The following is a 16,552-nucleotide window of genomic DNA, read 5'->3' on the forward strand; positions in this document are numbered from 1 at the left end:
CAAAGCAATTATTCACATATATGTTTCCCCCCACAACCACAAACAACAAACGGCACAAATACTAAACAAAATCTTGAAAGAAACATCAGGTAATGTCCATAAATAAATAAAATGTAATAATAATAATAATAACAAAAAAACACACATATATATATATATATATATATACATATAGTTAAACAAACGCATGCACAATGTCCCATCACAGTTCCTTACCCCCACCCTACAGCTGACTACTCCAATTAACCACAATACATCCAAAGCCTCTTCAATATCGCCTTGCTTAATGAAGTCCAAGAACTTCTCCCATATCTTATAGAAAGGAAGGTTTCTTCCTAATTACATACGTTAGTTTGTGCCAAACTGGTCGTTAAATTCCTCAGCCAAAAGCCGATCGTAGGGGCATTGACATTCTTCCAATATAGCGCAATTGAGCGTCTGGCCTGTAACAGGCAAAGCTCAGTCATTTTTTTCCCTTTACTATTTAGTATACAATTTAATGGATAAATACTGAGTATACATAATTTAGAACAAAGAGGAACTGGACCTGACGTAATCTGAGATATAATGGACCACAGACCTCCAGAATGTTTTAATCTCCTCATATTCCCATAAGCAATGGAATAGTGTACCTTTATGATCACTACATTTATAACATAAATCAGGAATGTTAGGATCTCATTTATTTACTTTCACCGGGGTTATATACGTTCTCATTATCTGAATTAGTCTTAATCTAGTATTGATAGTTTGTGTTTGTGCCTTGGAACATATTAAACCCCAATCAATTTCTGAGATTTCCACTTGAAGGTCCTGTATCCATTTTTGTCTTATCAAAGTCATCTTTATGAAATCCTTACTGTATAGGCTACCATACATTTGTGAGACCAACCCCTTTCCTAAACAATCCTGTGTGGAAAACCTCTCAAGCACGGTTAAAGGAGGTTGTTTTGTATTTCTGACACATGTAATAATACAATTTCTGATTTGCAAGTATTTTTGAAGTGGTTTTGCGGTACATTATATCTCCTCCTCAGCCCCTCAAAAGACATTATATTGCCATTCTCATATAGATCCACCACTTTCTTTAAGCCTTTATTACTTAAAGCACCAAAAGTAAAAGTACTCATTATAAAGAATGTTTGCAAAATGTATACAAATCTTTTGCAAATAGCAGATCTATGATGCGACACACTGTGATCTTGTAGAAATACTCCAGTAAAGTAAAAGTGCCTCAACATGTTATGTATAGTAAATGTACTTAGATCACTACATCTGCAGCGATTCATTCCATGAGTGGGTGATGATGGGATCGAACGACCCGGCCGTATAAATATACAGTATATACAGCCAGCCTTCTACCTCATTCAGACACATGATTTCTCTGGAGGCTGGCTGCAGAGAACATTGTCTTTTCTAGGAATACACTCTATACAGTCATTCCAGAGGCAAGGGTTGTATGTCTGGCAGGCCCCCCCCCCCACACACACACACACACACAGACACTGATGGTTGCAATCAGTGGAAGAAGACAGAGAGGGCCGCTTAAGAGGCTAGCTCGTCAGCCCTGATAAGACTTCTTGTATTGAGTCTGATTGGGTTGGAATACTTGGAAGGTCCAGGGGGGTGGGTGTGTGTGTGTGTGTGTGTGTGTGTGTGTGTGTGTGTGTGTGTGTGTGTGTGTGTGTGGGGTTTGAAGAGGTGGTCTGGCACAGGCACAGGTTGCGCTTATAGTGATTATGCTTTTAGTTTTTCAGGTTTGATGACCCTTAAGCTTCCCGGTCCTATCCTTCCTGGTGCAGATGACTAGACCCCATGGTGGTGTCTCCCCATGTCAGGGGTTATGTGAAAAGAAAACACACTCGCACCCCTCTGCCTGGCGTTATAGGGGGTCCTAAAAAATATGGACCCAGGGGCCCTTGTGGGGGTTAGTCCATGCCTGTTGTGCAACATTCTGTGTCGTGTGTCGCTGTGCGACGTTGCGTGTTGTTCTTCAGTTTGTTGTGAAGCGCTGATTGACATCAGCCAGACAGTCACTATTCAGATGAAACAAAAACATTAATGTTTATGAGTGGGTGCTGAGGACTATAGGGTTCAATTAAAGGCAGAAAACAGACCTGCCCCATTCATGTTAGTTTCAACAGTGCTTTTTCTGTCCGTAATTTCGCCTTACATTGCCTGTGAGAAAACCCCAAAACACAGTCAACGTGAACAAGCACAACAATTATTAAAGCACAGAAGCTTAGAGAACCAGAAATACATTTCAAATGAAATCAAAATACATTCTAAACGATTCATCCCTGTCGGCTTGGAACTCGGATGGTGTGCTAGTTGACACGCGAGACCATTTTGTGCTGTGTGTGTGTGTGTGTGTGTGTGTGTGTCAGTGTGTGTGTGGGTGTGTGTGGGGGGGGGTGGTTGGTCTGAGGTTCAGCTACCAAGTGGTGTTCAGTGTTTCTCTCCAACAAGAGACAAGAACAGCGACACCAATTTCCATCCAGGCCAGCCGATGATTGCCATCGAGTGTCTTCAACGATGCACTTTTGCACTCCACTCGCCCATCAAGTCTCTATGCACTGGCGCCCTCTGTGCGACATGATTGTTCATCAAGTGATTCTCTCTACCACCATATTTGATATAAACACAACGCACAACAAAGACTTAGTAATGCATACAATAAGAATAAACATGTGCTCAATTTGTTAAAATACTACTTAGATGTAAAGCAAATGGCAACAATAGGCAATCTACAAAGTCACTTCACAAATCGCAAATCGTGTGCATCAGTTCAGTGATAGCCTGGAACCAGGAGTTCAATACTTTTATTAATCCGTATTTTACCGGATCAGATTAGGATTTTGGGAGTTCAAAACGAAAGATCTGGATTGGGTAACACGCCAGGTTCGCTGCTCACAGACAGACAGATGGACAGGGGCAAAAACATCATTTCTACCAGCCTCCCTTTGGACCTGCAGGCGCACATCAAAAAATCAAGAATGACACGTGTCATTATCTGCTGGTGCAACAAGCGCTGTCTCCATTGTGCATCTTTCGCCCTCTTTTTTTCTAATATTATAATTTTTGAGTGTTGCAACCACTCCGCTTTGTGTGTCTCTGGCTGTGTCCCTGGGTCCCTGTGTCCAAGCACGTTTTTGTAACATGCATGTTTCTCTGTCACAACCGCCCGGCCGTTATTTTCGTACTTTATTTTCGTACTTTTGTTGGTTCAATCACTGCTTTGTTATGGCTGGCACAAAATACATTTTGTGCCAGGTGTGCCTCACTTGACACTTGCCTGATGGTGCCTGATGACCCACAAGCATGACTTTTACTGCTGTAAACAAGTTGTTGTTACTGCTGTTGTATTCGGCTACTAACTGACCGGCCAGTGAGGAGCCCCCACTGAGAGGACGTAAAGCCTTCGTCCAACTCCCTGCAGACAACCTGTAATAATACGTACAGTGAAAATTATCAGCCTCTCCGCCCGGGTTCCCGGGCCAATTGTGTTCGCATGGACACTCGACAAAGCCAGATGCACCACAGTGGATTCGAAGCCCCGGCTTCAGTGGTGGCAGACAGGCATTTTACCATGGTGCCCCTCGAGCACTTTTCTTGATATTTCTGATGAGCATAATGGTAAACATCAAGGCTGCGAGCAAAACGGCTCCAGTTCCAAAGAAGATGCCCATGACCACAGACGCTTTGCTCTCAATGTCACTTGCAATGACTGCAGGGCAGGCGGGCATGATCTCCCAGATCCCGCTCGGTTTGAGGCAAGTCTGTTTAACCTGGTTGAAGTCCCCCACCCCCAGCATGCCACAGCAATGGAACGCACTGTGGAAGCGCGTGAGAGTGACGGCAATGGCCGGGTCATTCTCGGCCAAGTACAGAGCATAAACAGTGCTGTAGAACTCCAACAGCTGTGCTTCAACCTCATGCCTTCTGAGATAGGCGAGCCCTCCGAGTACTGCCACGGACCCAGCCAGGAGGGCCAGCAGAGCGGCGAACAATTCAATGCCCCGTCGATTCTCCTTGTGGGCACTAAAGGCTCCGAAGGCAACCACACCCAGCAACACCGAACCCAGTGTAATCAGCACAGTCGCACCAATGACAAATGCACTTGTGTTGACCATTGCGATTTCAAAAAAGCCTTTGGTGCTATTGCTGAATCTCAGCCACAAGCCAAGAGACAACATGGTAATCCCCTCCAAAAACAACACAGTGTTGAGAATGAGGAGGATCCATTTGAATAGCTTGCTGCATGCACCCAGTGCCATAATGATAAAGATCTTTCCTTCTTTTGTTCTCTGTCTCCTCTCAAGCGTCCTGGGACGGTCTCTATCACAAACAACAAAAAGCTTATTAGCCACTGCTGGAACAACAAATTGCTTAGAAACCTTCTAATTTAAAGCTAAAGGGCATATGTTGTGATGTCGTTGCATAATGATGTGATGTCATTATTACGCACAATGACCAAACTGGTCGAGGCCACCTCGGCAAAAGATATTATTTGAACTGCTGATCCAAAGGTGATGCGGCGAGTTGGAACTCTGTCGGCTGCAAATGCCCATATATGGAGTACCCTGATGTCATCAATAACCCCTAAACGACGACTGTGTCAAATTTGGCACATACCAGTAAAAAAAGAAATGTAGCGTATAAAATTAAAATTTGTAAAATCTTTAAAATATCTTTCAATATTTATAATATAATAAATGTAACAAATGCTCAAGCCAGAAAGTTTTTTTAAACTTGTTTGTCATGTGGTGGTTCTTTTCTATAATAATTTTCACAGAATGTTTACATAGGAGAGGATATAGCACTCCCTCAAAAAAGAAAACAATGAGGGGGGGTGTATGAAATGTGCACGAGGGCCTGAGTCAGAGGGTGGAGGCTTGTGTTCCACCTCACTCTGAGCTATCCAGAGTAGACTCCCACCAAACACAACCTTGACCAGTTTCCTGTAACCATGGTGATGAGGAGCCGTGTCCAATCAGATCTCTGTGTTGTGTGTCGGGGAAGTGCACGGTTTCCTGCCCGTTTGGCTGATTTCCTCCCATTGGTGAAAGCTTGGAATTCTTTCATTGGTCCAGGAAAACGGCAGCATGAAAAATGAAACTGTTGCAACATTTATTCATTGACTTTTTCAAATAAACCTTGAATACAACCATCAGTTCAATGTGATTCATGTAAGTAATTTTTTTTTTTTTTATGTATGCAAACTTGCATGTTTTATATCTGGGTGAGCAACCGTACCTCTTTTTAATCTAGCAGGTTTTTTATCTGTATATTTGGCTATGGAGGTGATCAATTGAGTTGATCAAAAACAACCATTGTTTGATGTGCATAGAACTTTATTATTCATATTAAATAATTGACTCGTTCTGTTCGTTTTTTTTATTTCTTTATATTTATGTATTCTGTTGCTTATATTTTAATTAGCAGCCTACACGCTATGATAAGATGTAAATGCAATAGAGTTTTTATTTTATTAATCTTTTTCACATCAGCCTTGGGAAATGGCTAAGTGATAATAGGGGATTTAAGTTAAATAAAAATCAGTTAAAGGTAAGAAAACGTATACAATTTAAATTATTTTCTTTTTTACATCTCACAGCATATCAAGCAGCTTCCATAGGCAATTTAGGCATGCATGCCATGCCATGGGGTGTTTATTATCCGCATCAGACAGCCCTTCTTAAAAGCAGCGTCCACCAGCAGGATTAAACATGTCGACAACAGTTCAGGCTGGCACCAGTCAGGTCACCAGCAGCAGCACTGCTCTCCAAATCCCTCCCCAGCCGGAGTACGAGTCGCTCAGTGGGAGGAACCGGAACCAGCACCCGGTCCTCCTGGTGATGGACACAGCCGCAGTCCGTCCGGTCGTCCCTCCTCGGGGCATCATCAATCCTAAAAGCCGGGGGATGGACGGCTCCCTGGAGGCCCAGACGCCACGCCCCCCCAGGGCCTGTAGTAACACCCCGGGGCCTACTGGACCCTGCTGGAGCATGGACGAGAAGGTGGCCTTGGTTCTGGTGACCGTGGCCGGAGCTTTGATCCTTCTGCTGCTGTACAGACTCCTCCAGATGAGGCACAGGCAAGTATATTGTATGCACTGTCAAACGCCACCCTTTTGTGTCTCTCCACCTCTTCTCTTCAGTAATACTTCACCTGTGTATGTTTACGTTGTGTTTGTTACATTGCAGCCAGTGACTTGTGTTGCGTTGTGTTATGTCGGCACTAGCCGACAACCGGGGGGGTTATGGGGGCTGTCACACGCACAGCATGTGCATTGTTTTGAGCCGTGCTGCCGCCCCAATGCACATAATGTTGTTGACATCACCAGACATCATCGTTGTGATGAGGCACCGCTCAGTTCACACGAGTGTGATTCTTTAAATGACCCACAGAAGCTGAAGTCCTTGTCATGTTGTCTGTCTGTCTCAGTCTCTCCTGTTACACAGACCACCACTGACCACTGAGGAAAGACACCAAATGTTTTTTTTAAACTGGCAGTCTTGACCCCTTCAATGGTGTTCTGTGGTGCTCTGTTGTGCTATTGGGTTGTATTATGTCATGTTATTTTGTGTTTGTCTTGTGTAGTCTTTCCGTGTCATGTTGTGGATGTCGTGTTGCGTCGTATCGTGTCGTGTTGTCATGTTTCATCATGCTGTGTTTTGTCATCTCATGTTATGTCATGACAATAGAGCGTCAGTCAGGCGCCAGGCCCAGGAAATAGAGCGTCACAGTCAGACGCCAGGCCCAGGAAATGAATCCAAATGCATTTTTCCCATAGACATTTCAATTTTTTAAATATTTATAATGTATTTATTTATTTAAAGACCTTACAAGCGTCGTACAAAGCCAACTCGAGTCGTGACAAATCATGACAACAAACACAATATTTTGGACCAAACAAATAATTACAAAGAAGAAAAACCAAAGTGTTGTAACCTGCCGTTTTTTTCAACAATAAAGATTGTGTTTATTGTCATGATTTGTCACGAAAAGAGTTGGCTTTGTCCGCGGCGTAAATGTCTTTAAATAAATACTTTCTGAAAAGTCTATAAGGAAAATGAACAGGGATTTATTTTCCGGGTCTCTTAAGTGGGCGGGACTGCGACGCTCAATAATGTCTAGAGACAGACTGTTGAACGAAGAGGGCACTGTTTTTCCTTTTTTTTGCCGATGGGTATCGAGATTGAGTTATGACATTTTATCGTATGTTGTGTCCTGTCGAGTCGGGTTGTAGTAGTAGTCATGTCACGTTTTGAGTTTTACCGTGTTGTGTCGATTCATGCTGTGTTCTGTTCTGTCCCGTTTCAAAGGTTGAAACTGGCCAGGGCCAGGAACGCTCTGCAGTACTACAGCTTCTACCATGCCGCCACATATACGCTTCAAGACCCGGGAGGACTGCCTCACACGTTGCCTGCCAAGAACGGGGACATCCCAGAGGCTATTCCGACGGGCCAAACGGTAACCGAGGCAGCGACGCCTGTCGCCATCGCCCCGCTGCCATCCCCGCCGTCGCTGCCCTTACCCCCTCCTCCCGTGCTCCCTCCTCCTCCTCTCCACCCTCCACCTCCTCTCCATCCTCCAACTCCTCCTGTCCGGATGAGCCTCCCTCTGCAGCTTCCCGTCATCCACACCACCCCGCCCAGCCCCCACCTGTCCTGGGGAGCCAGCTCGGACGCCGACGTCTACTCCCGCATAGGGGTGTTCCGGCCGTCGCGTCTCTCCAGCCTGTCGGGCCGAACACATGTCATCCTGTTTGAGCACTCTTCCCTGTGACTGCTCCCCCTGTGTGTCTCTCTCTCTCTCTCTCTCAGGGCACGGAACTCCATTTAAAGGACAACAAATCCCAGGAAAAAGAGAAAAAAGAATGAGTCTAAAGCCAAATTCCAATACCCAAAATCTCGGCCGCTTGCACACTCACTCGATCACTCCAACATGGCAGTGTTATGGTGACATTGGTGACCTGCCAAAATATGTGACCATCTTGTGGAATTCACACAACTTACATGGAGGTCTTTAAATACGTGGCCTAAATACTGGTTGAACTCTGCAAATAAACAAACTATTTACATTCAGACACTGACATTATGTGATTGTCTACTACAGTACGATTGTCACATATTTCAGCAGGTCACCAATTTCACCATAATACCACCATGCTGGAGTGACTGGAGTGTGAGTGAGAATTCTTTAGTATTGGAATTTTGCTTATGGTTAATCACCCGGAGAATGAAGGACATCATTAAAGACAAGATACTGAACAAGAACAAAATCTTCTACTGCTGCTATGGCAAATTAATTTCCCTCTGGATTATTATAACCACTTGAACCCTCTCTAGACTTGGACCAGAGTTGGCTCTGTACATGGACCGCTTTTTTTTCTCCATCTACACCAAATCGCTGTAGACAGCACTTATGTTATGCATATTCAATGTACTGTAAAAAGATCTAGATTCAGACCTATGCGCTCTCATTTCTAAATTTGAAGAGTCGTGCAGCACTAGTTGGCTGTCCAATTCATTTTAGTTACTCTTTTTCGTAACTTGTTTTTGCTACAAGAGAGACTTAAGAGAGGTTTAAGTCAAGCACTGACTGTGATGTTTAAAACCATGTGGCTAGGGGCCACATTTTGAATGGAGTAATGTTCAGCAACTAAAGACAATAAATATTATTTAATGGAAAATGTTGAATTGTGCGAGAAAATAGAGATTCACATTTGAGCAAGAATCATGCAGCACTAGTGTACAGTGGGTACAGCAGTGTCACACACACACACACACACGCACAGGGGCGAGTGCGCGCACACACACACACACACACACACACACACACAGGCACAGACTAACAAAACAAAGGCCCGAGAAAATGGGAAGGTCTTAGGCCTGCTCAAAAATGAGTGAACTTTGGCCATTACGGAAAAAGAAAGTGAACAATATTAATATAGAAAACTGAAGTTCATCCTTTAGTATCTGCAAAATAGAAAGCTTATATCTGTAAACGTTTTATCGTTTTAACAGTCATCACAAAGAAATAAAGAGGCATATAGATGCAGTAGGCCTACTTGGTTTTTATGTAGTGTTCTTCTTTCTTTTAAAACGGGGATAATTCTGACGTTTTGGATATTTGCAATATGTGACTATTGTAACCTGTTGGTAGAGCATGGTGACTAAACTTACTTTGATCATTTTGCCAGCAAAAGACAAAAATACAATAACAGGTCATGATCATCAATAATTTTGTAAGAGATTAGGCCTAATGGTTTTCCAAGAGAGGCTGTCATTTTAGAATAATTTGTTATGTCCTATGTATCTCTCTGTTAGGCTGTCTAGACAGTCTCAACAAGATACCGTAGTGGTTTATTTGTTTGTCTTCTTGTGGTTTGTTCAGTTTTCTAAGTGCTGCCCTAATGGTTGTAAAGTAACTAGTCAATACTCCTCACTGCCTTTTTAAACCTGTACGTCCTTCTGGTCTAAGAACTGCTGTGGATCGTCATTAGAGACAAATATAAAGGATATAGCTCATAGCTCAGGTCTCGTGAAACTGAGCATGCTGAATCCAGCATTGCATTTAAGAATGCTCCAATTAAAAAAGATATCCTTTAAAATGGTAAATGGTGCATTTACTTATGTAGCATATTGTAGCGTACTGTAGCTATCCAGCCGCTCTACCGGCCACTCTACCCCTGAGCCACTGCCACTTTATAGCTTATCGATTGGATTAAAGCTCAACCTTAAACTCGTAGGCTTTCCGCAATTTGGCCACTTTCTTCCTTAATAGTGATATATGTATTCCTATTCTTAATATATTGTATCGTCTTGTCTTGTTCTTGTATAATATAATGACAGAAATCCAGTATCATCCAAAATCTGTTACGGCTGACCTCGTGATATCCTTAGAAGGGAGGCATTTCCTGAGGTGGTTTTCCTTGAAAGGGACACTGTTGATTTCACTCCCTTCTGTGTTTCCTTTCATTCTCTCTGTTTCTTTTTCTCTACTTAAAGGGAGATGAAACTCCCACTTCTGTTTCCTTTGAGTCCATCCTGCTAGTTGCTTTGAAGAGAGCAGCAGTTGGAAAGGGAAGGGAAGCTGCAGGCATAGGAAATATCAGTATCTCAATTGTTTTACTTACGTAAAAGTATTGCAATGTAGATTACATGTGGTTAATCTGTTACAAGTTGAAGTCCCATATTCAAAACGTACTTGAGTGAAAGTACTTCAAGTATCAGCATAATGAAAATTAAAATCTCAAGTTTTCAAATAATTGTAGTGGAGTAAAAGCACAATATTTGGCTCTGAGATGTAGCGGAGTAGAAGTAAAAGCATAGAAAATTGGAAATACTAAAGTAAAAGTACCTCAAAATTGTACTTACTGTAAGTACAGTTTAGTAAATGTACTTAGTTACTGTTCACCACTGGGAAATATCTCTACCCACATAACTGTTATAGTGGGTGCTTGAACATTTTGGATACTGTGGTCATTTCCTTGGACAAAAGTCAAGTGGTTTGGGCCATACGCTGTTGTTGTTGTTGTTGCATGTTGAAAATAGCAGATCTACAAGTCCACATCCACAATGTGTCACAGAATCAATAAAGGCGATGCACATATACTTGCCAGAATATTTCTACCAGTAGAGTTCCATTGAGCGACACATGGAAACACTTTTTAAATTATGCATGTGCAAATGTGAAACGAAGACTAAAAGGTTATGTTTCAGCATAGAAGAGTTAGCCTATATAAATAAACAATTATTGACTGAGAGCATACTGAGTTTGGCCTCTGTCTCTCTATTCTAAAAGCCTGCTAATTCAATCTAAACATGCATGTGACACGTCAGACGCTATAGCATTGAATGTCCAAAGCAGGAATATGAGCAGGAATAAGAGTCAAATGAGACAATGTAAACGTGTTTTCTGTGTATAAAATGATAATTTGATCAAAACTATTTTTATGTCAGTTATAGGCCTATCATTTTCAGTGGTTATCACATTATCCAAATGCCTAATTTCAGAACTGAACACAATCCTTTGTTTGAGCCACGGCCCAGGCCAATACTTGTGTATATTTAAAAGCAAGTATAGGTCCACTGAGCACTTTGTACTAAGTACAAAATTGACCGAGCAACATCCACTTGTAGTTAAGTTGAGTAATATTTTTAAGTATGCTTTGACTCAAGTACTGGAGGTACTGCATGGAGTTGAATCACTTTGTTCACCACTGATCAAGTATAGGCCTATCAGGCAGGATGTCATTGACTTGCCCGGCCAGCACAAAGCTATAGAGTTAAAAGCCGGCTTGTGCAGAGTTGAGTCACAGTTTGTTGTTGACCATTTTCTTGTATCATACATTTGAGCCCAGCTCCAGTCCAGTGCGGTATAATGACTTTGTTTGCTTCACAAAAGCCCTCTGCAGAGATGCATGGTAATTGCATCTGCCGTGCTCTGGCATTCTTCTTATCTCTGCAGTGAAAGCGAGAGCAAATGGGTGCTTTGAGCGTTGCTCACAGTGCCTGTGTGTCCTCTGTGCGATGCCAAAACAAGTGTTTTATTTGTGTATACTGTACCCAGGTGGCAATGAACATTTAGAGAGGAGTGTTTGTGGTCCACGAATACTGCTGCTTCCTACTTCCTATTCTCATATTGTCAAAAGGTACTGAAAAGGTTAAAAGGTTAAAACCTTACCAGCCAAATTGCTCCATGGGCATATATATACACATGATCCAATAAGACTGTCACTAGACACAAATACATCATAATCATACATTGTGTTATTGATGGCAATGTATGTGTGCATTAACTTAATGTATTCCTAAACAATGGATTTTTTGCTATGAGAAGATGTTACAGATTGTTTTTCTAAACGATGATCAATTTTGCATCTAGGCCAACAAAAAGATTGACTAACATGATGTCCTTAAAATGTAGATGATATTATTAGACAATAAAATAAATGCTTTGACTTTAATGTGCAGGAGACAAAGCTGAACACAATGATTTAGGATATTCATTCACATAATTAATTCATAAACATTTTGTTAAATGTAAATAAACATTTTGTTTCATTTGTTCTTCACCATTAATTCTTCATTCTTGTTTTCACAGTTCTGTCTAGGGCCTCAGTCCTACTCCTCCTCCCAGCCAACACTCCCCACTGACAGGTAGTTACCCCCTTACATCAAAAGGGCGTGTGAGCTCAAACCCACAATTCAACATTTAGGTTTTAAGATGTTGATATTCATTTTGTATTCAACCTTAGGACTCCAAATCACACCTTGGAAAGCATGAGTGTCTATTTCAAACAAAGTGTTTTTTGACAGGGGGGGGGGGGGGTCATATTTTGACAGCAGGAATTGCCCCCCAGTAATAGGATGTTGATATTCATTCATCAGCCAACACTCCCCACTGACAGGTAGTACCCCCCCCAGAGAGGACGTATAGGGCCTTAGTCCTATACTCCTCCCAGACAACACTCCCCACTGACAGGTAGTTACCCCCCCCCCCCCCCCCTCCAGATAGGACGTATAGGGCCTTAGTCCTATACTCCTCCCAGCCAACACTCCCCACTGACAGGTAGTTACCCCCCCCCCTCCAGATAGGACGTATAGGGCCTTAGTCCTATACTCCTCCCAGCCAACACTCCCCACTGACAGGTAGTACCCCCCCCCCTCCAGATAGGACGTATAGGGCTATAGTCCTACTCCTCCCAGCCAACACTCCCCACTGACAGGTAGTTACCCCCCCCCCCCCCCCCAGAGAGGACGTATAGGGCTATAGTCCTCCTCCTCCCAGCCAACACTTACTTGTAACAGAGTATGTCTATATTGCAGTATTGATACTTTCACATACACATACTTTTTCCACCACTGCCCTAGCTATACTGTATAGGGCAGGCTACTCTAATCAAGTAGAGTCATAGCTTTGATCTTCTGCATGAGTCATGGCTGAGTGACATCAAGAAGACAGCTAGGGCAACTGTAGCAGTGCACCTGCAGAAGTTTTCAAACACCAGACATCGTGTGTATGTCACTCACCATCCCTTTGAAGCTTCCACTTACCTGTAGTATACACACAAACCAACTAAAAGCGCTGCAGGTTGCTGATGTGGAGTGCAGTGGCGGTGGCCAGCATGTAATAATGCCCAATTTATGCTCTTGTTGCCACATGTCACGTGCACACGCTTGTGCGCACACACGCACACACTGTCCTGCACCCCTGACCATATAGATACACGCATTTTACAAGTTATAATATATGTTAGTTATACGTTGTACACATCATTCAGAGTATAGGCCTATACAACTGCTACACCATATAGGCCTATACTTAAAATCACACCCATGTGAAGTGAGTGGTGCAACTCCTTGTGGGGTCGGGGGTGGAAGTTCCAGACCCACAGGAACACCCAGGGAGCCTCCCCGTGTCCGAAACGGTTGAGAAATGACAGAGTATACCGTGTGGGGGTCCCTCTATTGTATCCTCTATACTGTACTGTACTGTCACTGTACTGTACTGTACTGGCACACCCGAAATCACCATACAGTTAATATGTGCGTGTGTGTTTGTGTGTGTGTTAGGTTGCGCACAGGTGGTGAAAAACAACCATGCTGTTTTCGTGCTCAGACGCACCCAACCACCCACCCACACATGACATATAGCTCCGTAAGGGAGTGGTTGCACCACTCAAACATATTTAGGCTATATGTAGGCTTATATCTGTTCTAATTGCCACATTTTGTGAACATAAATGGGGTTTTGTGTATTCTGCAGAATGAATTGAAACTAAATGAAAGGATCTTGCTAAATGCTGTCGATTTAAACACTTGGGGGCAGATTCCTTCATGTTTTTGAGGGCCCCTCCTATATATACAGGTTTAATGTTTGTTTTAAGTTCAATGTTTGTTTTAAAAACGCCATTGACAATAAAGGGAAAATTTGGTATGTCATGTTGTCCCTAACACAAACATTAAATGCCATTAACAATAAAGACAATTTAATGTTTGTGTTAGCACTGTTTGTTTTATATCACCATTACATCACCATATCAACATGAGTTAGACTTTAATATATTAGCGCCCCTCATCTGCTTCTGTTCTGAATCTGAAATCTCTTTTGAAATGTGATTTATATAGGTCTCCTTCATGTTACAAGGCAGATAATTCAGGTTTGTTATTGTATTTAGTTAATTATGCTGCTGCTTGGCCTGTCTTATATGGTGCCTATCATCAATTCAAATCAATATATAATGTAAATAATTAGGGGGGGGGGGGGCATAAGGGCATTGCTACAACAACCGAAAGAAAAACACTGAACACATGGTGGATGGAACAAACTTATTGTGTCGCTTATTTTATTTGATGGATTTTAATGGCCTAAGTTGACTCTTAATAAACACCATGAACCACATTTGAAAAAGCAGGATGAGTGGCGTGGATTTTCAGTCCAATAATCACAACTGTATCTAAGACAGATATCTATATATTGGCGATGATGGATAATGTTCCAATCAATCAAGCACTTCCAAAAGAATCAATCAAGTCATTTTAAGGAGGTGCACAATTTGCTTATTTTGCGCTGTGGTATAATATAGGTCGTTGTTATTATGTACAAACAAAAAGCCCGTTCCATACGCACTGCGCTCTCATCATGGTCTACAGTAATGACACTTGATTATTTTTTTGAACGCGCTTTGGAAGTCTTTGTTGAAGTACGCGTAAATGATGGGGTTCAGTAGAGAGTTGGAGTAGCCCAGCCAGTTGATCACGTCCGCCAGCCAGCGGGGCATGTAGCAGGACTCCAGGCAGAAGGGCATCACCAGCGCCACGATGAAAAACGGCAACCAGCACAGGATGAAGGTGCCCATGATGATGCCCAGTGTTTTCACCGTCTTGCGCTCCCGCGCCATCGCTATCTTCCTCTTCGCCTCTGTCGCCTTCTCGTGTCTGCTCTCGAAGAGAGGGCCGGAGTTGATCGGCGTGTCGGGCAGCGGAAGGTTGTCTTTCGAGTGACCGTGGTGCACTTCGATTATCTCCAGAGATTCGCCGTCGTCGGCGTGATGCCTCACCGCGCCGTTTACGCACAGAGGCAGCGGCTTGGGTTCTACGCTGCTGCTTTTCCAGCTCGTCTTAGACGACGCGTCCACGCCGCCTCCGCCGGTCTTCTTACGGAAGAGAGCCGGGGAGAGCGCCGGTGGGCAAGAGTCGGACGTCACTTTCTTTCTCTCCGTTTTGCGCACGGTTCTCCTGATTCGAAACCTCGCCGCTTTGAAGATCCGCCCGTATAGGACCAGCATGAGAATCAGCGGGATGTAGAACGCCGCGAACGTGGAGTATATCGTGTACCAGGGGTCTTGCCGTATCTCGCACTGCCTGGGGTTGGCGCGGTCCTCCGCCACGCTGCCGGGCTGGGAGCGCATGATCAGCATGGGCGGGATGGAGATGGAGAAACCCACCAGCCACGTGGCGCCGATGAGCGCCGCCGCGCGACGCGGCGTCCGCTTCTTCATGTAGTCGATGGGCTCGGTGATCGCCCAGTATCTGTCCAGCGCGATGGCGGACAGGTGCAGGATGGAGGAGGTGCAACACAGCACGTCCAGGGAGATGAAGATGTCGCAGGACACCTGGCCCAGAGTCCACCGGTTCAACACCTGGTTGAAGGCCGCCATGGGCAGCACCAGCACGGACACCATCAGGTCGGTGACGGCCAGCGAGCCGATCAGGTAGTTAGCCACGCTCTGGAGCGACCTCTCCAAGCCGATGGCCGCTATGACGCACGCGTTCCCGAATATGGCGCACAGAAGCAGCGCTACGAGCAGGAAAGACGTGATTATTTGGTAGCTCAGTTTCACTTCTTCCTCCTGCTCGGCTGATGCTCCTGATGTTTGGTTCAAAAGGTTGTAGGGTTGAGCCGTCGTGTTGTTTGTTGTTCCATCCATGTTGGTATAGCGCAACGAACGCGCGCAGCCTGGCTCAGGTAGCAGCAACCGGTGCAGTGCGCACAGCCCCGCGCCACGTATCAGAGCGCATGATGGAATGTGTGAGCATCTCCATGCCGTCCGTGCGCGCCAGCGGAGTGCAAACTCTGTTTCGGTGGGTGGCGACGAGTGATGATCGTGTGTATTTATATATCACATGGTGCATAGGCTATACGTCAACTGCCTGACTGACTGTCTGAATGCCTGACTGCCTGACTGCCTGACTTGCCTGACTGACTGACTGACTGACTGACTGACTGACTGACTGACTGCCTGCCTGCCTGCCTGACTGACTGACTGCCTGCCTGACTGACTGTATTCTAGGCTATACAGGGCGATATAGTTTTAAGCAATATGTTTCGTGTCAACTCTTACATTTACATTTAGGCTATCAATATACAGCATAATATAGGTTACAAAGACTTGGTTATGTGGACAGTTGGTTTAGTTGTGTGGTTTAGTCTGTTATCTTATCCATGTGAAACAGAATCTATATATAATTATCAATAGTTTATAGATCATACTGTACAATACATTACCATGCTGAGGTTTGGATCAGCACCATGGTCA

General features: G+C 43.9%; 3 protein-coding genes across 3 annotated transcripts; 1 reads left to right on the top strand and 2 right to left on the bottom strand.

The window, feature by feature from the left end:
- Nucleotides 1-3,584: 3,584 nt before the first annotated feature.
- On the bottom strand, nucleotides 3,585-4,133 carry LOC308309651 (CD9 antigen-like; the record flags this gene model as incomplete). The annotated part of the gene is made up of 1 exon (XM_080755561.1): nucleotides 3,585-4,133. One exon carries the CDS (start codon nucleotides 4,131-4,133, stop codon nucleotides 3,585-3,587), a length of 549 nt encoding a protein of 182 aa, XP_080611687.1.
- Nucleotides 4,134-5,078: 945 nt separating this feature from the next.
- LOC308310482 (uncharacterized protein) lies at nucleotides 5,079-11,122 on the top strand. Its single transcript, XM_080756841.1, has 3 exons — nucleotides 5,079-5,189; nucleotides 5,618-6,097; nucleotides 7,329-11,122. Exons 2-3 carry the CDS (start codon nucleotides 5,730-5,732, stop codon nucleotides 7,789-7,791), a joined length of 831 nt encoding a protein of 276 aa, XP_080612967.1. The 5' UTR covers nucleotides 5,079-5,189; nucleotides 5,618-5,729; the 3' UTR covers nucleotides 7,792-11,122.
- Nucleotides 11,123-14,653: 3,531 nt separating this feature from the next.
- Nucleotides 14,654-15,943, bottom strand: htr1ab (5-hydroxytryptamine (serotonin) receptor 1A b; the record flags this gene model as incomplete). The annotated part of the gene is made up of 1 exon (XM_080755562.1): nucleotides 14,654-15,943. The coding sequence occupies one exon, from the start codon at nucleotides 15,941-15,943 to the stop codon at nucleotides 14,654-14,656; it is 1,290 nt and encodes a 429-aa protein (XP_080611688.1).
- Nucleotides 15,944-16,552: the final 609 nt, after the last annotated feature.

Source organism: Protomyctophum bolini, assembly GCF_963924005.1.
Source record: "Protomyctophum bolini genome assembly, chromosome: 22".
NCBI lineage: Eukaryota > Metazoa > Chordata > Actinopteri > Myctophiformes > Myctophidae > Protomyctophum > Protomyctophum bolini.